Genomic DNA, 26,214 nt, shown 5'->3' on the forward strand with positions numbered 1-26,214 from the left:
GTGGTAAGGTGTTATGGGACGTATATTCCCAACCAAAAGTGAGTCTCGATGAGAATATTGAACACTTCGCGATGAGATGGAAGTACGAAAAAAATCATAACCAAGTTGATAAGATAATTAGTTTTGAATAATAATGATGCCAAAAATTTTTTATAAGAATTGTTCAAACAAAAATTTGTGCAACAAATCTCCAGTGAAATTTTTTTCACATCATATAAAATGCATTCATTGATTTTTCTTTATGCCTACGAATTTTTTAAGAATTTTAAAAACTTTGAACTTCTGGATCGGTTCTCGCAAATGGTTGTACATTACGTTGAAGAAGTTTTAGAAGCATGGAACGAATAGTGTCGTAAATAGAGCGTTAGAAAATTTTCAAAAACGGAATTATTCAAAGTCACCGAAAATTCTAAAAATATTAATAATTATTTGGAAAAATCAAGGAATGCATTTTATATGAAATAAAAAAAATTTCACCGGAGATTTGTTACACAAATTTTTGATTAAACAATTTACCAACAACTTTTTGGCGCCGTTGTTATTCAAAACTAATTATCTTATCAACTTGGCTGTGATTGATTTTTTTCAGTTTTTGATCTCTTCGCACACTATTGTGAACTTGTGGAGTTGTCTCATTGCATTCAAATCGTGTTTTATTTAACAATGAGTGTCGAGATATTTAATTGTTCAGCGGAGACTTTTAACACCTCTGTTTCTTCAAGCTAAACTTTGCAAAAACCAACGCATTCGACTCTCTCCTGCAGTGGCATACCTTTCCGCTACTGATCTTTGCAGTGTAATTCATTTCTCGGTGCTGAGAAAGCAGAGCTGTACCAGAATTACTTCCGATAATATCCCTCGCAAAACGTGCCTCGCGGTCAAAACAAATTATACAGCAGTTCTTTCTAAATCGTATCCTGCAACATGTCTGAGTACTGAGCACTGCAGTAAAGAATGCAGTTTATTCTAGGAGATCAGATTTTACCCACAATACTGCAAATGAAACTCTCGGAACAAAATAGTGATTTAGAAAATATACCATAACGAATTTTCACTCCGGAATTTTCTCCCCGGGAGAAGATATGGCATGGAAAAAATGACAGAAAAAGACAAAACATTTTTTTGTTCTCAACTTCTGAACGGCGCACCGACAGGAAATTGTACACAGAAGGAATTTTTAGTTCCGGTTACCGCTCAGTTCTTAACTATTTTCGTTTTTTATCACAATCGAAAAATATAGTTCTAGGTAGAAAATGAAAATTAGTTTTGTAAGCGTTACCAGAAAGTCTAGTATCCGTTACTATTCTTTCTCATTACGATCACCGTTACTATGTTTTCTTGTAACTGTTGCGAAAATTTAATGCTTGTGCAAGAATAAATTGACGTTAAAGCCTTATTTAACTAAAAACGTAGAGTTAACCAAAGAAACTGACTTGGCGTTGCAATTACCAAAAAAGGATTGAAAATAGCGCAAAATGGTTAGGGGTACCTCGTTTTTCGTAATACCAACAATGTTCAAACAGTTTTTTTAACGATACCTATTTGACGCTGTTGAGTTTAACATCTCATACCTCGTTTCGGGTAAGTTTCTTCTCCTATCTTGCAAACAAATATTCTACTGAGTGGATTTTTGTGTTAAAAATTTAAGGACCAAAAGACAAAAAAAAAAAAAAAATGACAAATTAATTCCTACAACAAAACAGTCTGTAACTTTACCTGCTGCATAAAAAGCTTTAGTTATCGAATAAATACTGACGAATGAAAGTCAAGATCCTTTTTTTAATTATTTTTAACTAAAATTAAAAATTAGGTAGTTGCTTAATTGGATTAGTTGCTTGAATGGTAGATTTCTTTTACACGAACTTGTCAACAAATGCAACACGATGAAGTTCACTTGAAATTGTAATCAATACCTAAATTTTTATCGACAGAATTTGTTTCCCACAATATTATGTAATACACTTCTGTAAATATTTCTCTCTCGAAATCACTTCAACTTTTATTCTCCGCAATCCGATAAAGTGAATCTGCAATGTTGTTAAAAATGAAACACATCTCCTCTCTACGTAATACCGAACTCAACGTTTCTCTGGCTGTCTATCCGTATGTGAACTTATGACTAGTTGCATCGTCTGGCAAGGTTATAAGCTATATTAATATTTATAGTAATTGGCTATATTATAGGAGGTATAACGATATTTGTAAGCCAAGTCGGAACGGGATCACACACTTATAATGCGAACGCTGACTGAAATCTTACAGATATGGAAAGTTATGTGCAAGAGTTTTCAAGGTCCCGATAAGTTCTATATAAAAGTTTCCACAAGCATATGGTTTTGTGGAATAATTTTGACACAAGAAGCATTTGAAAATATATTTGCGGGCGGAGCCGCAACGGGCTGTTAGTTTGACGATAATTGAAAGATCTTGAAAATAAATAGCGTATAAAGAAGAAACATACTGAAATTAAAATGATTTATTTGGAAACATAAAAATTAAAAATGGTATAACAAGTGTCCGGTAAAAAAACTAATTGCCTATGACAATTCAATTTTGAGGATAACCAATATCTTTGATAAACATGGCTAACAATTTAACCGAAGCGTATCTTAATTAATTTTGCGTCAAGTTCAGCTGATCGATTGTCATTATGCCGATTTTAGATACGAATCAAGTTACTCATTGAATAATACAATTTACAAGTGAAGTTCAAGTTGACGGTTGGGCTACAGCAGCTTGTACAGATACGATTGGAATTGTCGGTCAATGAATTGATTCCATAAAGTTATTATGGTGATATCATTTTACCAGTTGCCTTTCAAATATGACTACCTGCTAATAATCATATGATTACAATACATTTTTATAATTTTTATAGGTAAACTTTAACGAACTCCGAATGACCAAGCTAAATTTAACGGTTTAAAATTTAAGAGCAACTGCGCAAATCAACTTTAGATATATTAGATAGATCATGAGAAAAAAAACTTACAAAGTTTGACTGTCTCTTCGAGCCGTCAGGTACACGAGGCCCCCTTAAAGATTATTGCTAGTCATCGAACTATAACGTGTCTATGAACCAACGCTTCTTACACTCTTTGTACATTATTTGATGAGACCCGTCTTAAGTCGTCAAGTTTTTATCAGAACATACGAAGTTACAATTATAGATTTTTATGTTTTGCAGTTTTCAAAGTAAAAATGATCAAGTGTCGCGTAAGTTGGCTGATTGTGAGAACAAAATTTAACAATTGTAAATTTTTCATCATCGTAATTGATACATTAATGGAATCGACTCCGAGCTTTGGCCGATGACATTCTTTTAGTCATAGCATACGAATATCATGCAGGATTTGACGGAAAATAATCCAAAAGAGAATTATAAACCGTTAAGTCGTTCATGATTGAAGTTGAGATATGCCGCTTTTCGTGTTTGTTTTTGAGATAGTACGTCAAGTCAAATGTTTAATTAATGGAAATGGAATCCGTTGGAAACCATCTCCCGATATTACATTTCATCGGTAGAGATAAATTCGCCACTTTAGTATACGTAAATAAATCTTGGGCTGTGATTATTAGTTTTTTTGCCGTACATGAAATTTGAATTGATCAACATACTGTCATCGCCATTTTTACGGCATTTACTTAAAACTGATTTTTGTATCTATGGTTTGTCACTAGTATACCAATCCAAGGAAAAACCCGTCAAACCTTAAAAAACTGTTTTTGTTCTCACCTTCATATCCAAGAATAATATTTACGTAACAATTACCGAGGTCAAGAAATCATTTTCATCAAAACCTGTCTACATTCTTGTTGACTTTTGACATTTGAATCGGTGGACGAGTTGAACTGACCTATACCTAGATTACGTAAAAGCCTCGTAACGCGCGTGGAAAGAACCATCGAGGTCGACGATGAATGGTGGAATCCGCCGTCATCGCGATTTTTTTTTTTTTTTTCCAATTCACCCGAAGTACATATCTGAGTCTGTAAACTGTAAAGTTCGCGGTACACGGCGAATAATTGCCCGAAGAATCTGTCCCGGTTGCACCTTGACAGGTGTGTAAGAACTCTCAAACAGAAAGCCAAGTGAAAGTCTGCATGGTTACTGCAATTACTTTATACTAGCGGGATATTGCCTCAACATCACACCATAACCTGTGTATATTACTAAAGATCGATGGTATACAGAATTGAAATCATACGTTCAATAATAATGAGATCTAAATATTGATTATTTACGAATTTAAATATTTCGTAAACTTTCTTATCGCTATAGATATCGCGGTGTAACTGATGAACGACAAGCCTGTAAAGATAAGTCGTTCGATTTGATACTAGTAATAAGAGTAACGGCCAGACGCTGATAGCATTACACCCGTAAAATCCTCCGAGTATTTACCGCGAATCAAGGTTTGCAAGTGTAAATTCATCGCAGCGGTATTATGCAAATTTGCGAGAACGCTCGAAAGTAACGGTAATTGAAAAAAGATAAGCGGAACTTTTAAGCTTTCGGCCAATTATTGCAGTATGTTTTTTGAGAGCTATTATAGATTCGAAAGAAAGAAGTTGAATCTGCCAACAAAATCTCGGGAACTCTTAAGTTTGTACATGTAACTAAAAAATCCTGATGAATATGTTTGTACAACGCGTTTATCTGTGATATTCTCTCGATTATAGAGATTGTTGTCCAAAAATTGATGCTCTTTATTAATTTCATTACGATATAGTCGAACATTGGGTATCTTATCATATTCGTAAGGTACGAAGACCTCTTCAAGAATACGACAAATATATATAAAATACTGAAATTTTAAACAAAAACTTAAACATCGATGCTTCATTTTAGATCGCTTCGAAGCGATTAAAAATCCAACTTCGTTTAATTTTGCTCTACGATAGCTCGTTTTATTCAGACTATTTCTTACAAGATTGCAAGCTACTAAGATTCGATAGTATATTGTGTTGTAACAAGGAGGCAAACTCGGTCTTTTCGGGCCGAGCGTAAGATTGCAATATGAGTCGCGGGTGAGCACGCATACGAGTCGAAGGCGAATATTATATGCTTGTGCAAGCCGAAGACGAATATTACATATACACGAGGCGAAAAGGCCGTTGCCTCCTTATTGCACACGATTCTTTATACAAGAGTATGATATGCGTTCTTTCGCGAAGCACGAAATTGAGGTTAGGATCGCGCAATGTCAGATTTGTTCGCGACCGCGCATGCGCATTCACAGACTCGCTGAACTTTCACAGAAACGGGTACTTTATGTACGGGAAACACGTATGAAAAAATGTGTAAAACATGTTCCCGTTATATAAAGCATTTGTTTACAATTTTAATATTTTCTGTCTTTTTATTTTTGAAGAGATCTCCGGAGTTTATGAATGCAATAATCTGATGAATACTTAACGTACACTTGGCTGCAGCGATTCTAAGATGGCTAATTTTTTCGACGAGACGGTTACGTTGGCATTGCAGAATCAGTCAAACATAACGTATCTCATAATCGTCGAATCTAACCTAAAAATACGAACAAATGCCAGTTGCGTTATGCTGTGGCGGTGGAGCTAGAGCTGAGGATTGATTCTGCATTACCAACGTAATCAATTTGTCCAAAAAATTAGCCGTCTCAGAATCACTGCGGACAAGTACACAGCTACCTCGTAATGTAATAAAATCAATTTATTAATCTTGCGCCAAGTAACCTCCATAAACGTAAATAAGAACAAAGATACTGAGGTGTACGCAATATCCATATCCATATTCGTAGTCTGCGTATAAGAATTACACAGCAAATATTCGTTCGAATAGACGTCGCGTAGTCGAAAGGATTACATAATATTACAACATAAATGTTGTAGATACGTGAATACGGGAGACTCCCTATACACGCTCGGCTAACCACAAGTCGTGTCGCAATTGAGTCATATCCCGTGGCATTAAATATACTTTATGAAATATTTCGGCAACGTATGTGTTTCGCAATTAAAATGCAAGACATGAAAAATCTCGCAAAATTTATTTAATTTTTATTTTAGATTTTTTTCCCATGACTATATTTTTCTATCGTCCTTGCAAAATGAGAATTGTTTCAGATTTCTTTTAATATCACTCATCGTACAGTTGGTACAGTGACTGGACATTTTCACAAGGTCTAGGTTTGCCGGTGTAAATTCATTCGGATATTCATTATACGTTCATTTCTTACAAATTTTTTTTTTCTCACAAATTATATACTCTGCAAAATTTATTTGAAAGTTTCTCAATAAATCTTGGAACTTTTTGATTAAATTTATCGGCCATTCGACTTGAGTCGTACAGCCAAAAATTATGCACTTAAGTTCCAGATATTCGTTGTCGGTATATAATGCAGAATATTGCGATTACGTGATTAATTGAAAAATAAACAGCCTTATTAATTAATTGATTAACTGGTCCTTTCAACTAATCGTCTTGTTCATTTATTCGATTAATCGGCCTCTTCGATCAACAGATTAGTTATTCATCCGATTAATCAGCCTTTTTGATCGACCCTTTTTTCGCCAAATCGATCAACCGAAGTCTACGTTTAATCGAATAACTGCACAGCGCTGGTTACCTAATACTTTTTTCCGTTAATTCCCATCAGCAATTACAAGAGAATTACTTGAAATCAAGGTTCACGAAAAACGCGAATAACGAACAGAAAAAATTCAAACCGCAGTAATAGGATATAATAACAAGTTTTGTGACCTTGATTACTGTGTTAATCCCATCTATTTATCATTAACGCAAATCTGTATGTAAAGTTGTATTCGGTTGCAACGAACAATTAATTGTGCCGTCACCTTACTTAGTTTATTTAAAAACCCTACAATTCCATGTAAAGTATGTATTTGCGTGCGTACACCGTTGTTTGCATACTTTTGTGTATTCATGGGCCTGGGCAATTAGTATAATAAGACTGTCGGTCAAAGCCGCAATAGATTTATATACCCATGTATAATATATGTAGACACTCTCGACGTGTTTATATATTACATAGAAACATGTTGTGTAAATCCTTGATGGAAATTTTTTATGGCACATTTTTCCACGCGTCTCTTTTACTTTTTCTTGAATTTATAATTTGCTTCGTCCTTCAGGTTCGATACACGTGTATGTATATATATATATATCCATCTATAACACATCTATATCGATAAAAAACAATCAGGTTTTCCTATTGCTGTAGAAAGAAAAAAATTACGTTACGCAACTTGTGCAGGCACATCCAACAGTGTTGTCAATATTATACTTGCGTTATTCTACAATTTCATCAGATGTAGGTTAAACAAACGTAAAATTGCACAAAAATCATCCATAAGACGTGTAAAAATTGAAGCTCATACTATCGGCACTTGAGCGTGAGTAAATTAGAAGTTGAGTGTTTAGCTATAGACACTTGTATCTCAGTGTCGGTGATCATTTTCCGAAATAATCAAAGTAAAAAAAAACAAGAAGAGACCAATTATCCAGGCATAAAATATGCAGCTATCGTATCAACTTCGAATTTGATACGAGATAATATCTGTTGTTCATTATTTTAGCGCTGATATTGCGGAAAGAGAAGGCAACGTGTCAAAAAATAGTTAACGAAGTATAGGTAAAGGAACTTATGAAAGCAGATAATGTCCAGATATAAAACAAGCGAGGAAAAGAAACGAGCAGAAGGTACGTTAAAATTCGCTAAAGGAGGCCGACGGATGGATAAGTAGAGTTGAAAGTATGCAAACCAAGTCCGTTTTGCGTTACCTTTCACACTACTACTACAATTACTACTCATACTATCACTTATAACACAACCATACGTATTATTATTACATCGATTCATAACACGCGTACAACACCTCGCATGTCTGCGTCCCACAAACGCGTAGCTGCATGGTGTTAAAATAAAATGAAGAGACATTATTTATCATCGATGCGAAACGTTGTCTGTACAAAAATTACCAACTCACCTTCATCAGAGCGAAGACTTGATCGTCGGGTAATCCAAGCTTCGACGCCATCCTCACAGATTTGTACTATGCAATAATCATTCACTGTTTAAAATTGATTTATATTCCCTATAATTCTCTACCGCGAATAGTAATCAACTGGGCATTATAATATACCGTTCCTAGCAGTATGTGGGTATTTGATAAAAAAAAAAAATAAATAAAAAAAATAAATAAAAATACAATTTCGCCGTATTTATACACCAACGTTTACCCGGAGTTCCGAGCACCGATTTACTACCGCTCCACTCAACGATTGGTATCGTTGACGGTCAATCTTAGACTACTTTTCATCCGCAACTATCGAGGAGAACCGAGCGCGTTGCCGTTTCGTTTGGAATCGAGAGCCCCACTGCACCGGCCGTATAGTATAACTCGGCATCGCTTGTCGCCGATGAGTGTGGATGAAAATAATACGTGAAAGCATCAACGTTCGGCAAAGTTTTTTATTTTTCTTTATTCTTCGTACCTCCGCGGATAATTTTATTCACAACATAAAACTAACGCGATGAGTTTCTAAACGCGGGAGATCATTCGAGTAACAGGTTCCGTACATTCACCATATTGAGGTTCGGTTGAGAAAATCTTCATCATCGTTATGGATTTGTCATATATAATAAACCGCAATAATTGATTAGATTACTAATTCGAAGCTGAGCACTTGCAACTGGATTTTTCCGATGTTACGTTATTTCAAATTATAGGTATATACACGTATAACATTTCTATTACAAAGCCAACATCTCGCGAGGCTGAAGTTAGTTACGTTAACGTAACGAAGCATCAGGTGAAAAAATCACAAATCCGCAATATCAGAATGACTTTCAAAGAGTTGGTTATTTCAAAATAAAATTATATCTTGTTTATCGTGGTCTACTAATTTTCACACATTCCTAAAGGTGTGAAGTAACGGTTTTTCCTAAACATGAATCGTGACAGTGACGTTCCTAACTTCATGCTAATAATATATCGTGTTCACGGTACGACGATATGATATATGAGTAAATACAAATACATTGAAATTATGAAGTAAGAAATCATCATTGAGGGAACAAATTTATTAATTATAATTGAATCCGTTTCTATTAAATCTATTTGGCACGATTAAAAACTACACGTGATTTGACGAAATGATTATATTTACTGCTCCATATTGTAAACTTGATTTGTCGGAGAGGGCAATTAATTCAATCAAGCGCGATTTCTTTCTTATAGCGTCTAAAAAAATGTATTGATTATTAAAAGTTGAATACATTGTTTGTCTTCAGTTAATTAATAATAGATGAAAACGGTGGAAGCACTGTGAGTAGGAACTTATAATCTATTCTTGATATATTATATTTTTCATATTAGAGATGGGTCGATTCTTTTTTTACTCTATCGATCAATCGATTAATCGGTAACACTTCCTAATCGAAGTCTAGGCAATCCTGATAGGAAGCAGACATTTGATTTCGAACCGGCGGCGTAGAATTCACATTTATATAAATCTTTCTCTCGAATCGGCCCTTGGATAATTAGCATATTTGCTTCCAGACACGAATTTCGAAACCTCAAATATTTGTCAAAACAAAGTTAACCTACGCGTGGCTTTCACTTCCTCTGATGTTGTCGAAACAAATTGATAAGTTTAAGTAAACCCTCAATACCGAAACAATCTTGACAGTCTTATGCATAAACAATTATCACAAAGGTTATCAAGACATAAATTTATATACCCATACATACTAGGGTGTTTCAAAAAAAGACGAATTTTTCTTTCTTGTGGTGTCCAAAAATTGATAGTTTACCTAAGAACAAAAATTTTGGCGCCAATATGAGCTCTTAATGTCAATAGTAAGATTTGCCTCTATCCATTTCTTAATTTCCATTTAAATAACACGGGAAAATTTTGTTTTTTTTAAGGTCACACACCTTATCACCAACAAACTTGTGCTTACAACAAAAAATATTCAGAGGACAGAATAATTTCAATTTACTCACGCATATCGAAGCTTCCGTCGTGGTAATAGAAACGACGGCTTCTACCTCTAACAACGGCCATGCTTCGTTAAGAAGATAAACTGAAAGAACTAATAGAACTGCGACGGCAATGTTTCAATTTCTCAACCACTTTACATAAATCGTCGATCCGACCATGACTACTCCGTTTGTAATGTTTTCCTATCGTTAATGAAGAGAAAACAACACCTCAAACACGATAATTAACGTACAAAAATTTCGGACAAAAAAGATGTGGCTTCCTCACGCACGAATAACATCATGAAAAAACAAAGCACTCCGATATAAGGAGGTCTTTTTGATTTTTACTTGAAGATCGTGGCATTATCACGTATCAAATAGTTATAATTCGAACCGGACTTGAATATAGTTGAAATGTTTCCATGTAATAATTCAGAGTGAATTAAATGCCTTATCTTCGCATTTGATGCTCCACGTTGTTTTTTCGTCGAGCATTAAATTCGGAGATAGGGCATTTAATTAAACACGTTTTTTTTTTTTATATAGAGAAGAGGTGGGTATAATGGGCTCCCTGTCCATCTAAATGGAATTTCAAAAAATGTCAATAACGCTTGAAATGTATTTTTCTGCGACCCCTTTGACTCGTCATTTCAAGCATGTAAAGCAGGCACGACGTAGCGAATTGCCGATTTTGTCACACTTGCCATTGAGCGTTGACTGAAGAGTGCTAAAGACAGTATGTATCGATATTCTTCGAAAGCAATCAAAAGTGCACGAAAGGTGTGAGGTTAATGGCAGTGCCCTGCACTTACGGACTCGTTCATTCGGACCATTAGACCACGCAAGAATGCTTACTTGTGATCTAAAAAGAAGCCTCAAAAACCGATTACTGTAGCACCAGTTTTAGGATATGCAAAAGCCACTTTGCTGAAAAAAAAAAGTGACTAATGTATATTAGCACCCCTTCAATTAACGCGTATTATCTCTTTTATGTTGTACAAAAAAAATGCATAATGGCCCAGAAAGAACGTCTAAAGCGCATTCCAGAGAAATGCTGATACAGAAAGATCGCAAAAAAATTTTTTCATTTTCAGTTTTATAATATCACCTGTTATATTTTACACAAAAATGCATCTCGGCATGAAATTCGAACAAAAATCGGAAATAGGCGGGCAAAATGGGCCATTTAAGAGAGAAATAACGTTATACCAATTTCGACAAGGCAATTTTTTTGTCTTCGACCTAAAATATTACATTGTGTATCAAGGGCGGAAAGGAGGCGATTTTGCCGAATGTAAAGTTAGCGGCACGAGGAAAGCGAGCCCCGTTTCAAACGCGTCACTTCATGGATGGAAGCAAGCGGAAGCAAGCAGTTTTACGTATTAACGCTTCCAAAGTAGGGGAAGTCGAATTTAGGTGGTTCGAATATACAGGAGTTCTACTGCAGTAGTTTTCGTACCTTGGGTGTAAAGTTTTATTGGATAAAATTCAAATTTTTATTCGCTCCCTGAGTAATTTTGGAGGGATAAAGGCATCACTGTTTACCCTTTGACTGTCCATAATGACTGTTCAAAATCACGAAAATAACTATTTGATTAAATGCTACTTCTATGACGCTATGACGCTAATTGGGAAGACACATCAACGGTCATTTTATCGCAAATGATGCCAAAATCCCTTCGTTTAACGCAATTTGCTTTGTCTTCAAACTTATTCTCCGATACGAGGATCTCACGGTATATTTTTCAGAGAAAATTGAACACTGTGTAAAATTAATTTTTCCAATCTACACTTACTTTGGAACGCTTCAAGTTACAAACATTAAAACTTGCAAGCCTGAGAATTCATTAAAAATGTATCTCCTTTTGTAATCCCGTTGATATTCTGTGAATTCTGTACCGAAATCGCAAGGCGCTACAATCACTGAGGTAGAGAATAAACAAAACAAATTCGCTTAGGATTCTATAAGCTTTCTGACAAACCGAATTTCTTTTCAAGCAACCAAAAACAATGCACATACTATATGATGTTGAAAACACTCGGCAACGACACAAAGATCTGGTGAGACTTTGCATATGGAAAGTAAAAGGAATCATTGCAGATGAAATGCAAGGAATTTATTTTAGGGCGAGTAATATTATGATTCATTACAATAATACAGATAATATGCGTTCGGTATCCAACCACGTTACACTAATATAAATATTCCAAAGGTAATGTTAGTAACTCATTGACTTTTTAGTAGACGTTCGCAGGTTTTAACATATTTTACTTTGTTCAAAGATACGGTTTTGAATGAATTTACTCTTATTAAATTTAATTCAAATTCGTTTACAGACGCACACTCTGTTTTATCAAGGGTTTTTTGATTCTGATATTTCTTCAAATAGAGTGTACATGTTTGATAAGTCACTAGTAAAAATGGCTAAACCACGAACATAAAATATACTAAACAGCACGTAAGAATTAATTGTGTTTGGGTAAGTAGCGCAATAATGTGGCATGATCTTTCAATAAACATAATTAAATTTAAATAGGTTTATTGCGTCTAAGATGAATTGTGAATGTAACTTTATATCTTGCTTATAATTTTTCTGTAATTTCAAAGTCTTCAAAAGACAAATGTACATGCATTAAAATTAGTGATTTCTTCTATAATCATGAAGATAGGCATTTCGTGTGACGGACTAATTTATCAGCATAAACAATGATTAACAACAAGTTTTAGAGATAACTTGCTTTCAGAGCAAATCATTCGTCTACAATGTCATTGTTGCAAAAGTATTTTTACATTTTAATTCCATACCAAAAGAGAAGCAATTTTTGTCACAAACTATGCAAAATAGTTTATACATAATGAATTTAAGATTCAATTATAACATGTGAGGCATACGTTTAATGGGTTCTGTGTTAGCCAATATTTTTCTCGTCTTAAAGATAAGTCACTATGCACAAATGGGAATGTTTTAATAACATTAATATTTTACAGTGATTCAAATGCATTTCAATAATTAAATCGCTTGTTTAATCACTACGCAAGCGAAATTAAGATTGTCAACTATCCATATATCACGATGTTTTTTTTCATAAGATGCAACTGAGCAAATAAGATATTGAAAATCGCCGAATCAGAGCTTCCACTACACTACGTGTGAAGTCTTTCGTAAAGCTTATTACGGCAGAGACTCTCACTTGCGTAAAAACAAATATTAAAAGTGGAAGACTTTTTCAGTCCAATGGGGAAATGTATTATATACCAAAAGGATTATAAACTATTGCCATCAAATACTCTATGGCCCGTAAACTTATGAAACGGTGCTTAAGGATGTTTAGAAAGTACAGGCCTGTAGTATAAAAATTAGTAAAATAAAATTGAGCGTTTAATAATTCAAGCAAAGTTACTTCATTTGTATTTTATGGAATGCGCGATCCAAAGGCAATACGAGCACATGTGATAAAAAAAACTTTGCCTCCATGGCGCGCACGATACTTTATGTAACAAAAGTGTGATTCACTAATTTTTTGTCATAGCGGAGTAGAAAAAAGAGCACTGTTTAGTACTGTAATGTAAAAGTAAAATTTTCTCTACTCCAATGCTCTTTTTTTCTACTGCTGTAGAAACGATTACTTTATGTACAGAACACAAGCAAAAAAAAAACGCATAAGCTCTGCTCGTGTTACATAAGAAAATTATTCGTACACAGACTTACGTATGTAAAACCGTAAAAATGATCCGTATATATGCATGCCAGAGTCTGTAAACTCAAATTAACAAAGTTTGGTTATTAATAATTTTGAAAAGATCATATTGTCGTTTCGTTTGTTTGTATTAAAACCGTATTATTTATCAAATTTCGATGATTCACTGCCGATTATTTCCGCGAATGAATACCTCACAAATTGCCTGAGATGTATTTCTAGGGTTGGATCTCAGTTTATCACAAAAATGTTGTGCACCATATCATTAAAGGTGATAATCACTAAACTTATACTTGATTCAAATAACGGTAACACTACTCGAACATTATTTCAGGTGATTTGCAGAATATCCAAACACGAACAAAATAAGCTCTGATCCATCGATGTTGGACAAATGATACGATTTTACTATTGAGAAAACGAAATAAAAAACGTGACTTATTTTGAATTATTAATAACTACACTGTCTTTATCCGAATTTGCGGTTTTATTTATTTATTTTATATTACTATTGGGAAGACATTTCCTGTAAAAATTCAGCTTAATTAACTTGAGTTCAATCTCGTACCTACTGCTAAACTTTTTTTCGACTTATTTTTTTACAGGACTGTAAAACCTCAACATCCTTAACAAAACATACCGCTAGGATCATCGGAATTCCTCTTTTCTGTCCAATTAATTTCTTAGCGTTAAAAATATTAACTATGTAACGGAAAATATTAACTATATGACGACTATCATTAATGTAAATATTTTATAAAGTGTCAATAACGATATAAAGTTAATTATCATGTAAAATATCCGCACTTAAATATTATTAGTTAGGTTGATTTTAAATTTGTAACATTTTGATGATCAATAGTTTGCACGTGTATTGCTTTTGTTTCCATTACAATTTACAAGTGTATTTTGTAATTGGTTTGAGATTCAATGAAATGTATATTTTAGAGTCAAAATATATAACAAATTACGTTGTAATAGACTGGCAACCAATACTATGCAAAAGTAAACATGTTTTTAGACTAACATATTTCAACTAATACTTGAAACAATTTGACCATTTTAAGCAGACGTATTTGACAGTAATTCGAAACCTGTTTAATATATCCCCCTGCCGTGTAATTCCGTATAAGTTATTAATAGTCTTTAACTTTACACTAGCGAGTCGCAGCCAGGTAACAAGTGGCACGACGTTCACTTATGACTTCAGCCAACTACTGGAATTATAGAATTGCACTTCTGATCTTAAATTTCATAAAAAAAAGTTGATCTACAGACGGCCATTCAAGATAATTTACAAGAAAAAAAAAAATATATAATAATATCACATCTCAGAGCCTATTTTAAGAAACCTTTACACAGATCTACGCAGTTGATTCATGCTCGATGAAAAGCGAAGAAAGAAGCCAGATTTTTAGCCACGGTAAGAAAAATTAAGTTGATGTTTTTTTATAGCTTTTGTGTTACTGGATCTTTTGTTTTTGAAGTTTATGAGAAATTACAGTCCACGGTAACAGTAAATAAAGACCGTTCGACCGCTGAAAGAAGCGTTTCAAAACAACTCTGGCAATATTCAAGCCCCAACGTGAGGACTACAGGCTGATGTGGCAATAATCCAAGAATTCGGTGGCCCAACGAAACGCACATGAGAAAATGGCGATAATAATGACATTTGGAATTTTTCTAATAGTTTTTCATGATTCTGACGTTAATTAAGAATAGATTTTAATGCTCTTCAGGTTTAATTCTAGTTATTCTTCACTGCGGAACTTGCAAAATTCACCAACAAAGGGAACACATGTGCCTCGAATTGCTCCTTACAAAGAAGAAACTGAAACGAAGTTAGCCAATTAATTCTACAAACTATCACTATGGAAGTGTCACTGACGAATTATTCATTATATTCAAATGTTTCACAATTCTGGATACATTTTTACTGTCGTTATAACCAGTTTCAGTTCTTAATCAATTGAAGAATTCCGTGTACTTTATATTATTCAAAGAAAGCTTGAAATGTCAATCGCGACATTTTCGTATGAGTGAAAAAAATATTTCCTACACTGTTACAATAAATTATCATTATTTTTACTGTAATAGGCCGGGGTTTGCGTACTTTTATGACTTTTCTTACCTATTTAGAGTAATCTTTAACTATCAGAAATAAACTATATGAATCGTAGAATAAGGTCTTTGCATGGAAAAATTGTACGTACGTATTTAGCAAAGAAACTAAAAATAGCTAGGTCGTATTCGTTCTTTTTTTTTTTTTTTTTGTCTCATTAAATAAAAATTGTCGAAAATACAGCAGTCTTAAAACTATAATAATATGACGTCATCCACGCTGAAGTAGATCAGGTTAGGTATATCTATAATTATTACAAAACCGGTGAACTTAAATTGCTTGTAATACCCGCAATAATCTTTCTTAAAAAAAAAAAGAAATAATACGATCCAATGATTTCGTGTTTTTCTGGACTATACGCATATAAAAATAATTTTTTGCTTCGAATGCAAATACCCAAGTGTCTTAAATTGATAACGCCACCTTACGCAGCAAAATGTATTCAACACACAATTACAGTTTCAGAAATGTAACTCAACTTCTGTGTTGCCCAATATTTAGTTTGAGAAAATTATATCTTCCCCTTCCGTCTTTTAAGTTTTTTTTATTTTATTCTATGTTTCTGAGCACAGTACAACAACGCCATAAAATCTCAGAAAGTAACCTCAAAGAATGCCTCATACAATATGAATGGTACTTTGCAATGGGTTCATTCCATTTCGGCCTTCAAGGTCTGCGGATTCTATTTGTTCTTTGAGCAATTCCAGTTCCCTAATGCCACTTGCAGTGACTTCGTATTTGTGTGCCACTAAGCTTCTGTAAAAGTGTATTGCAAATGCCAGAAATACAATCAACACCGGGATTAAAACTACACACGCTGCCCACGACGCAGCCTTCTCAACTTCGTAGAATTTGACCCAACACAAAATTGCAATCTCTAACAAAAATAACAATAATCCTAGCAGTGTTGAAAATGCCCAGGCAATTTCAATGTACCAGTGAAGTCGTTCGTGTGGCGATTCGTGGACGAGACTAATACTGTGAAGATTGCATATTGCTTCGATGTTTGGAAGGATGCAAGTGGATATCATGAGTGCTAGCATGTGAACAGACACCAGTAATGTTGTGCAGATTGCGAATCCAATCAGCATTGATTTGGGCACTGTTGTATCCTTATCCAGCTGTACTTCAACCATGGCCACCTGTCCATCAAATTTTCTATTTACGTGGTGTATTTGCCTATTTTACTTTCAATTCTCCATTATATTTATACACGCCAATAGAATTGTTGACATTATTACATGTACCTTTGAAACTACCTATTTGAAACTGCAAGATCGGTACACAAATGGAAGGTACATATTTTCGGTTTGTGTAAACACATTTCAATCATGAATTCTCTTCAATGGCTTACATCCAATAAGAATGTACTATATAATATGATTTATCTACATTACTGATTTCCTGTAATTATATGAATACATTGAATTCAAAATGTACACGTTAATCATCAGAACCTGCTATCCCAATTAATGACGTGTGTCAGTCATAAATTATTAATAAGCCTGTTATGTAATGCTACAATTGAAGATGCATTTTTTCATTTTCATCTTCTTATTATATATCGGCACAGTCATTGATAGAATTTTACAAGTACAAAAATATTTTTAAAGTCTTATCAGTAAAAAATTCGGCTTGAGAGGAAAAAAAAAAAAAATGAAGAATCGAGAAATTATCCGCATCATGCATTTTCTTTATGATTGAGTGAAGTTGCATAGCATGAACTGTTCATTTTTTCAGAAAAGTATATAAGCTATAACTACATAACCTGAGATTTTTTCAAAATTATGCATCGAATGTCTCATTATCAGTTTCGCTACATCAGTTTAACGATGAGTAATTAAATCTTACCATGGCAAAACCAGAAAGCAAAGCTGAAGTCTTACTGGAAGCTTTGAGTTTGGCTCTGCTTAGTTGCAATTTCCTCCAAGACAAATAGCCCGGAGTATGTAGCCCATCTCCTGATTGTGACATCTTTGACTAACGACAAAAAACAATTACTGATTTTTGTGGATATAGATTCAAAAAAACTGAGAGCTAAACCTAAGGTAAAACTTTAATTCATATCCTACCCAAAAATAACTAGCAGTTCTTGCTGTTCACACAGTCAAGTGTGTTTACTTTTTCTAGTCTGTATTACAAAATATTGTCTTAAAAAAGAAATTTGCGATACTGTATTGCAATCGATCAAAAATAGAAGGGACAAAAAAAATTGGGCCTGCACCTACGACTAGATTTACATAATAAGTTGGTTAACTGCGTCTATAATTACAAAAGATTAACTAGTTTTCCTAAACAATGCAGAGAACTGAGGTTTAAAACTAATTACTATGATGTAATGATTATTTTAGAGAAGAATAAATTTGAGCATAAAAATTTCTCTTTGCTAATAAATTCGGTTAGGTGCATACATTCAAGTAACAATAAACAATGTTAATAGAAGATACAGTTTTTCTTAAAAGTGGAGAAGATGGATTAAAAAAACGACACCATCACGAAAGAAAAAGCAACAATCAGTCACTGATAAATTGTTATTGTATAAATTTTTTGAAAGGATGGTTGTGAAAACGTCAGTGAAAACGTACCATATGATGTTGCCAATAGAAGTGTGTGTAGCAAGTCCCACGGAAGATAAAATAACCAACGGGTGCTGAACCAAAGAAAATACGAACCAAGATTAATAAGAAAACTAAAAATGTTTCTACATTTATACTCCAGAGTGGGTCAAGTACCATTACGTAAGTAAAAATTACTCACAAGTGTCAAAGGATTTTACAAATTACATTCCTTGTAAATTCTAGTACATTTTGTACTTCACGAAGTTAACATGTCTACTTTGTGATGAAGCAATTTTTCGAACAATTTAGGAAATAATGCAAAATCTCGTTGTCCGGTAAAATAAAACAAGATCCCTAATTCACTGTTTTGAGAAGAACAGTGTTATAAAATGACTGTTACATAAGTGTGTGACTGAATTATCGAGTACTGAAACAGCAAATAATATAATACATGCAAAAATTCAAATGATATTATTAATATTTAGTGTTGGACACAAGAACAACCTTGGACTTGGTCTCGTCTCAGTTTTGTCTTGACTTTCAGAACGAGACCAAAATAAGATCACAGTGGAAAAATTCGGGACGATACCAAGATTGTCCTGAAGTCTCGACAAGAGTCTCGTCAATATTAGTCAGTGTTCAAAGGAAAACTGTAATGCATAATATCACTTCATATTCCTAAAATTGCATAAATTTCTCCAAGTTACAGATATTTTCTATTAAAATACTTTTAATTTTAAATAAATATACCAGGTTTTTTCTCATCCATCAAAACCAAAATTTTCATAGAACCAACTGATGCACTTATATAAAAAATTCGAAATTTATATAGTTGAATGCCGAGGAATCACCAAGCATGACCAAGACCATACCAAGGCAGGAGAAAGACTAGAAATGAGAATTGAGTTTTTTCCATTAAGCCCGAGACCAGGTAAAAATTGAGGTTTTTTTGTAACCGAGACAAGACTCGGCAGTCTCGTCCAGTTTTGTTTCCAGCACTGTTAGTATTACATAGCTATTGTGGTTAATTGAACAGTGTTAATTGTGCATATAATACCACAAAAAATCTAAATAAGGTTGTTAGTAACTTGAGAGCGTCGAATTTAACATTAGGCATCAAAGTTAATAAACTAGTTTCAGCTGTGCGATATAGATTTTATTGAATACATTGTTACTGATTTAAAGTAAAATAGCCTCTAAGATATCTTGCATATTATATATGAAATTATTATTGCATGAAGCAAATCCAAATACAACAGTTTTCAAAATGTTAAGCTGTTTAATTTGTGTGGAATGGATTATATGGATTTTTTTTAAAGGCGGGATCAATGAAAACGAAAATTTCAAAAACAAATCTCTCGATACCTCGCCAACATTTTGTTCATTAAAAGTTTCAGCCTAATTACATATTGCTAATCTTCCAGGGTATTATAGTGCATCGAAGTGTGATTGAGACAACAATTTATAGGTATACGAGTGAAATAAGTTACCATTGAGTATCAAAGTTTATAATTTTTTGACACACAGACTATTTCTGAACACAATTCACAAGTATTTTTCCAAAATGTGAAGTCAAAAGATCGTTAATTACCTGAATTACAGCGGGTCACATTTAAAGTAATATATATATTTTCCGTCATAACAAAAGAAACTTATTCTGCAAATAGCTTAGGGCTGACGGGATTGAAATTCATTATGTTTGTATAACGAGGCTCTTTTTTTCAAATCGTTAATTCGCAACTCTAGGATTGTTTGAAATTCGGTGAACCTTGATACAGTGTTAATATATTTATATTTTGCAAGCTCATCTGCTTCAATTTATTCTGAAGTAGAAAAATAATTCATTTTGCATTGAATGTTTCAGAATTATTTTAATTTTACTATTTTTTACTGAAATATATTTATTTTTAATTCAAATTTGAAAAATATTTTCCAAGTAACCTAGGCTGCTGGACTGGGTGAATAAAAATTAAAACTAGTTACAGAAACTAGGACCACAATCCTCTGTAGCTTCTTAAAGTGCCAAGACACAATGCATTGCAACATGTGCGCCAACCTCCAAATTGTTTACGGAGATTCAAAAAAAGTTCAGAACTTTGAAGAAATTAACGTGAATTGTAATACTGCAAAGTATCAAGAGTTGAAATTTAATTAATATAGACAGAGTTATCCATTCTTAGTTTTGTAAAAGCTGTTAATCGGATTCTACTGAGATTTTTCAACACCGCAAGACATCCAGCAAACATATGGAGACCATATTGTGGATTGGACCGCAAAAAGCCATGGCGCGGGCAAGCTAAACTCGAATTACATCTCAAAAAAGCGATGACCGAAATGTAAGACAAGTCGTGATAACGGATTACTTTTTGAGAGGGGATATATAGATAATATGAATTTTGGCAACTAAAAACTGAATAAGCAACAAATCTGGCAGCAAATTAAAATATCAAACTTATCATTCATTTCATGCAACGATTCCATAAAGTATTGGACTGTAGCATAAAAAGGGAAGGACTTTATCGTGACAACTCGTGGAACCAAGAATCGTGACTGTCGGCAGTAGTAATTCTACGGCAAGTCCACGGTGCCTTTTATATTCAAGGTGCTGATCATGGCACAAAATGACTTATATTAGACCACCGGATACATTCAGCTTTAATACATTTCTAAAAATTTTGATTCGATACTCGGGATAAACTTTACATAAATATCATGGACAGTGTTTTGATCTTTGATATAGACGAAATAAGCAAAAGCTAAGATTAATATGCCTGAATTAATTATAACTCTGTTATCTGTAGGAATTTTGGTAAGTGCAGATACCAACCAAAGATGGCTAATTAAATGATTCACACACTTAACTACAATTCATAACATACCTGACAACTGTGGGCACGACTATGAAAGCAATGGCCGTTATTATTGCGCTGTTCAGTATGTGCATGTGCGTGAACAGGTATGTGAGAGAGGAGAGATGGTGCACCCTCTGCAGCAAACACTGAGTTGCGCCCAGTGCTTGTTGACCATACAGACATTAGGCCAAAATGATGTTGAGCAATCACGACCAAAACTGAAATAAAATTCATTGTTAATAAATCAAATTTAACCATGATCTTCCGAGTTTAGACACAAGTAATCTAATAAATTAGCGAAAAGGAATATTTTTGTTAGTGGCATTGAGAGAAATTAGATTTGCATTGGTATGAGTTCAAATCTTGGAAACTTATATTCGTACATCAGTACGAGGCTGAAGTTAGCAGTCGGAATTGGCAGCCAAACGTTCTAATGTTCACTCGAATAAGGTAGTGAAGTTCGAGAATCTAATTTTTATGAAATATCTTGAATTTCCAATATTAATCAGGATGGAGTTCCTGACATTAATTTATCCGTGCACTGTGAGAAATCAGCGTCATTTCGCGACTTTAGGATTATTTAGAATATGCTAAACCATAATAAAGCAGCTTATATTTATATTTCGCAACTTCAGCTCGTTTTAAAATCATTCTATTGTTGGAAAACCGCGATTTCCCGATAAACATTTCCTTGCATTAACTTTACTAACTTCAACCTCATTCAAATAAAGGAGTTTAGAGTTTTGAACAAAAAAAAAATGTGTGGGCAAATTAATTTTTCACTGAAAACAGCTTGATCGATAAAGCTGTAAGAAGAAAAGTATGTCATAAAAATGTAAAGGATGTTACGACTTTCAACAGTTTTCTAAGTAGATTCTTGTCTCTAGGTAAGACACGATTGTTAAACTATTTCTGTAGTCACATTAGAACTAGTATAAAATATATTTTGTACACTACTTTAAATTGAATTGGTACTAGGTGTAAAAAAACACCTAATTCTGGATAGTTTTCTTGACTCATTTTCGAATAAGCCTTAGGACAAAGTTTCCAAAAGCCCATACCTCCAATCAATTTGATTCTGATATACTTCGTATACTCATATATTTTGACTCATTACGAATATTATAGTGAAAATGCCCGCAAATTTGATTTTTAAGGTCAAAACTTACAAAATTTAATTTTTAAAAGTTTTTATATTTTATTTCAATAAGTGTTGATCTTAGAAAAAACTGTTTTCTACAAAAATTGTAGCCCGTAAAAAGACCGATCCGTTATGTTCCATACAGTTTGTCTGCATTTCTCAAAGAAGTTTGCTAATCTATTTTGTCTCAAGAATTTCCCAATGTTTTTAAATTTTCTGGATCTAATTAAAATGTTTGGTTTCTCAGACTCCCATGATTCTCATTTCATCGCAACTTCACCTACAATTTGAAAAAGGTCTAGTATAAATTAACTGATTAATACCTCATCAGTGAAATCTAAGCCATTAATCTAAAAGGTTACAAATCACTTGAATAATACACATGTTTATTTAATGTGTTAAATGTTTTCAAAATGACACGACATATTTAAAATTCTTAGGCTATTTGCCTAAATTTTCCATTTTCAATTTAATTTTTATATTTCTTTCGGATGGCAACGTTTTTCAAAGGAATTACCAATCTACATTCATGGGTGACTAGCCGAGTGTTATGACACATGTAAACAATTTAGCCAATCTCTCAAACAAGTAACAAATAATGTATCAAGGAGAAAGTAACGGAACCGGCGGCACTGATTGCTACTATGTTTATAGGTCAGGGTGACAATGTGTAATGTAACATTACTATCTACAATCGTAAAGTGCAATGGTAGGATCTTAAAAATTGAACATAAAAATCCAGTTCTTCGGAAATCAATGGCAGTGAATAATACTTTTTTTTTTTTCTACACCAACTTTTTTGCACTACAAGATGTACAACAATTTTTTAAGAAAATATTCGTGCTCGAATTTATCAAAACGATTGGATAAGTTTGCCAGTAATTATACTTATTACCTATTCAGATATTTATTGTCTGATATATTATTAGAAAACTGATATGTATTCGCGGGGTTACCATTATGTTCGTCAATTATGTGCCTTCTTGGTGTATCAACTAAATGTAAGTTAGCGTTTTGTCGTTGGGTGACATTGATAATATCTCTAAATTTTCAGTTCTCCAATTTTGGATCCGTCGTGTAATTAATCTAGAGTGTTCGAACTGGATAACCTTAGACTTCTTTACAACATTTCAAAAACGTGTTTCACACTTAAATATAGTGACATATAAATTCAAAATCACGAACTTCATTTACGAAACAATAAATTTTCAATTGCCCAACTGGGAAAAAACCTAATTAAAATTGAAACAGTTGTAATAAAGCTAATGAAAAAATAATGCAAAGGTTTGGATTGTCGATAGAGAATTATTAGGAATTGACAGTTTTCAATGGGACCTCAAAATTTACCGGATCCAAATTGTATTATGACTATAGACTGAACCCATAAGTACTCCTTATTCGATTTGAGTTTATGTTCGAATCAGTGGAACCTCATCTTCAAAACCTGCATTTCCAGCCTTATATTATAGGCTTGACGATTTATGAATCACTGAGCTGAGTAAATAAACTGAGTGCTTATCAAATATAATGTTTACTTGTGAATATTAACCTTAAGACAATGGAATTAAAGTTAAAACTGTATGGGTTAAAGAAATATTACTTCTACAAATATTAGTTGAGTGTAAATATTCATGCTTGTAATATGTGGAATAAATTGCAACATATCCTTAGTCTAAATGTGTATACGGGTTAGTAATCAAGATTATGTGGTTAAACTTCCATGAGCTTGAAGTTTGGAACGTTGTTATAATGTAAAGTATAAAGTATATAATGTAAAGTATAAAATAATTCAATGCAATACAAGAATGAAAAATATTTATCATACAAATATATGAGAGCAGTGAGTAGTTTGCTTATGAATAACATTTGCGTTAATTTAATGACGTCTCTAATTATACGTGTAATAGGTGTATTCAGTACCGTATAGTGAGAAAATTTTGAAAACACTACAAACGGGTCATACGATAAGAATGAATTACTATATGTTTCCAAAGTCAGACAAGAATCTGGGAATCATGAATTAAGACTGTAGCACAGAGATTGTGGATTATCAAATATTTTTTTCACTTGAGTAACGGAAGGGTTATCTGCAGTTATTTTTTATGACGCATTTATTATTATATTAGCTGCACTCACAACTCCGGACTGTGTTAACATAAGTAGAACAAAAAAAAAAAAAAAATTAACAAGGTTATAGTGCGAAAAGACTATGCTATAGTGTAAATATGGCTAAGAATATCGCGTGAATGTTGAATAAAGTGGAGCAGCTGATCGTAATTATAGATATAAGCGAAATTATTTCTGGTAATAAAAGAACAATACGTATATGCATTCGGAAAATAAGATGCGTTAATTGTAAGTTAGTTTGTCAGCTACGGTTAAAACGCAAATGAAATAATATTACCATTGTCAGAGAAGAGTGTCCACCGTACCTTCAAGTCATAACTTGATACGCACAATTAAGGTCAATTGTTTGTGTAATCACGGTGTTAATCACAGTGCGTATTTTAGCCTACGCCACCATTACCCGACACAACACATTTGTTGGTAATTCCGCGGTGCTTGCCGTACTCAAAACAAGTGACGAACGAGAAGCGAGCAACGCTGCGAAAGGCTACGAACCTTGCCGACAACTTCCGAATCCCATCGAACGCCCCATCGGCTAGCTGTGGCAGACCCGCGAATAATAGAAAAGACACTATACACTTGTTGCGAGTGGCAAACTTGAATAAGTTGATCGCATGCGGATAGCCAAAGAAGGAAAGAAAAATAATAGCGCGTATTCCTCTCGGGCCTCTTACAAAATCGCAAAAAAATATTCAGAGTAACAGGAAATAAAAGTTATTTTTCAATCGCGGAGTGGCTTAGAAAATATCGGAAATGAAAAAAACTTTGCAGGGAAAAAATCAGAAAAAAAAAGAATGATTTTCTGGGAACAATTACTGAAATTCTTTTCGAATTGAAGTTAATTTCTCCTATACAGATCGACCATTTCCGGAAAATAATTCTTGTTAATCACGTAGTAGTAGTAAAAATATTTAAAAGCAACAGCGAATATTTGTCGCGCAGATTTTTTCTCTCTCTCTCTCTCTCTCTTTTTGGAATAGCAAAGTCCGTCAACTTCAAGTTGAAGGCGATATCAAACAATTGTTCGTAAGTAGCTCATATTTCGAATTAGTCGACAGTAGCACAGTATAACAGGTCTTATAGCACGCGTTAACCATTGTGAGTTTGTAACGTCACATTTTAATGAACGGCAATTGAGACGATCAGCTTAAGTAGTCAATTTCAAGTCTAACTTGATACCTGATCATTTTGCGCAACGGGTTCAAGTTGTTGGCGTTCCTAAAGTTCATTTACCATAAATGTCCGAAAACTACATAATAACTATTCCACTTTGCAAAGTTTACCCTGTTGTGCGTCAAGTTTGCGCTGCCTGCTGTAATGGCCGAATACGTTTAAATGTCGCAAAAACTAATCAGTTCAAATATTCAAGTGTTTCAGAAACGTCCGAATATCCAAGGAAGATGTCGGAGCAAATCTGTCGAATATAGAACATTTCAATTGCATTGAGGGGGGAATGGTGAAAAAAATACTACAACATCAAAACCCCGCAAACATATAACAGATGCGGAATATTTCAGTTCATCTTTTTCTCTACTCCTTCGATACTTGGCGCGAGCCAAATATCCCACCTAGGGTACAAACTCACATACATTCACGCACCTTAAATTTTCAAAATTATCAATCGTCGGGAAATTTCACATTAAAACATCACAACCGCTATAGTGAAATAACTGCAAAGGATTGATGATTGGAAATTTTAAATAAGACTGCGATTTGCTGCTAATG

At 33.7% G+C, this 26,214-nt stretch overlaps 1 protein-coding gene and 1 long non-coding RNA gene across 6 annotated transcripts in view; one reads left to right on the forward strand and one right to left on the reverse strand.

Annotated features, from left to right (window-relative positions):
- LOC124215672 (SEC14-like protein 2) overlaps positions 1–24,939 on the reverse strand; it is a 34,564-nt gene extending 9,625 nt beyond the window's left edge. Inside the window, exons 1-3 of one of the 4 annotated variants that reach the window (XM_046619349.2) lie at positions 24,767–24,939; positions 21,249–21,439; positions 17,663–17,791 (exon numbers count right to left, since the gene is read on the reverse strand). In XM_046619349.2, the coding sequence (XP_046475305.1) occupies positions 17,663–17,791; positions 21,249–21,404 (285 nt within the window). In that variant the 5' untranslated portion in view covers positions 21,405–21,439; positions 24,767–24,939. Of the gene's footprint in view, positions 1–7,989; positions 8,398–17,662; positions 17,792–18,396; positions 18,462–21,248; positions 21,440–24,766 lie in introns of those variants that run through there. The other 3 variants (XM_046619350.2, XM_046619351.1, XM_046619353.1) reach the window with 3 other exon arrangements.
- LOC124215674 (uncharacterized) lies at positions 7,276–10,401 on the forward strand. 2 transcript variants are annotated; one of them, XR_006882423.2, is made up of 3 exons: positions 7,276–7,313; positions 7,579–7,702; positions 9,934–10,401. It is a non-coding gene; the product is annotated as an uncharacterized lncRNA (long non-coding RNA). The 2 variants fall into 2 exon arrangements; XR_006882422.1 differs by having other exon boundaries at positions 7,284–7,395.
- Positions 24,940–26,214: the final 1,275 nt, after the last annotated feature.

Source organism: Neodiprion pinetum, chromosome 3 (genome assembly GCF_021155775.2).
Source record: "Neodiprion pinetum isolate iyNeoPine1 chromosome 3, iyNeoPine1.2, whole genome shotgun sequence".
Lineage (NCBI taxonomy): Eukaryota > Metazoa > Arthropoda > Insecta > Hymenoptera > Diprionidae > Neodiprion > Neodiprion pinetum.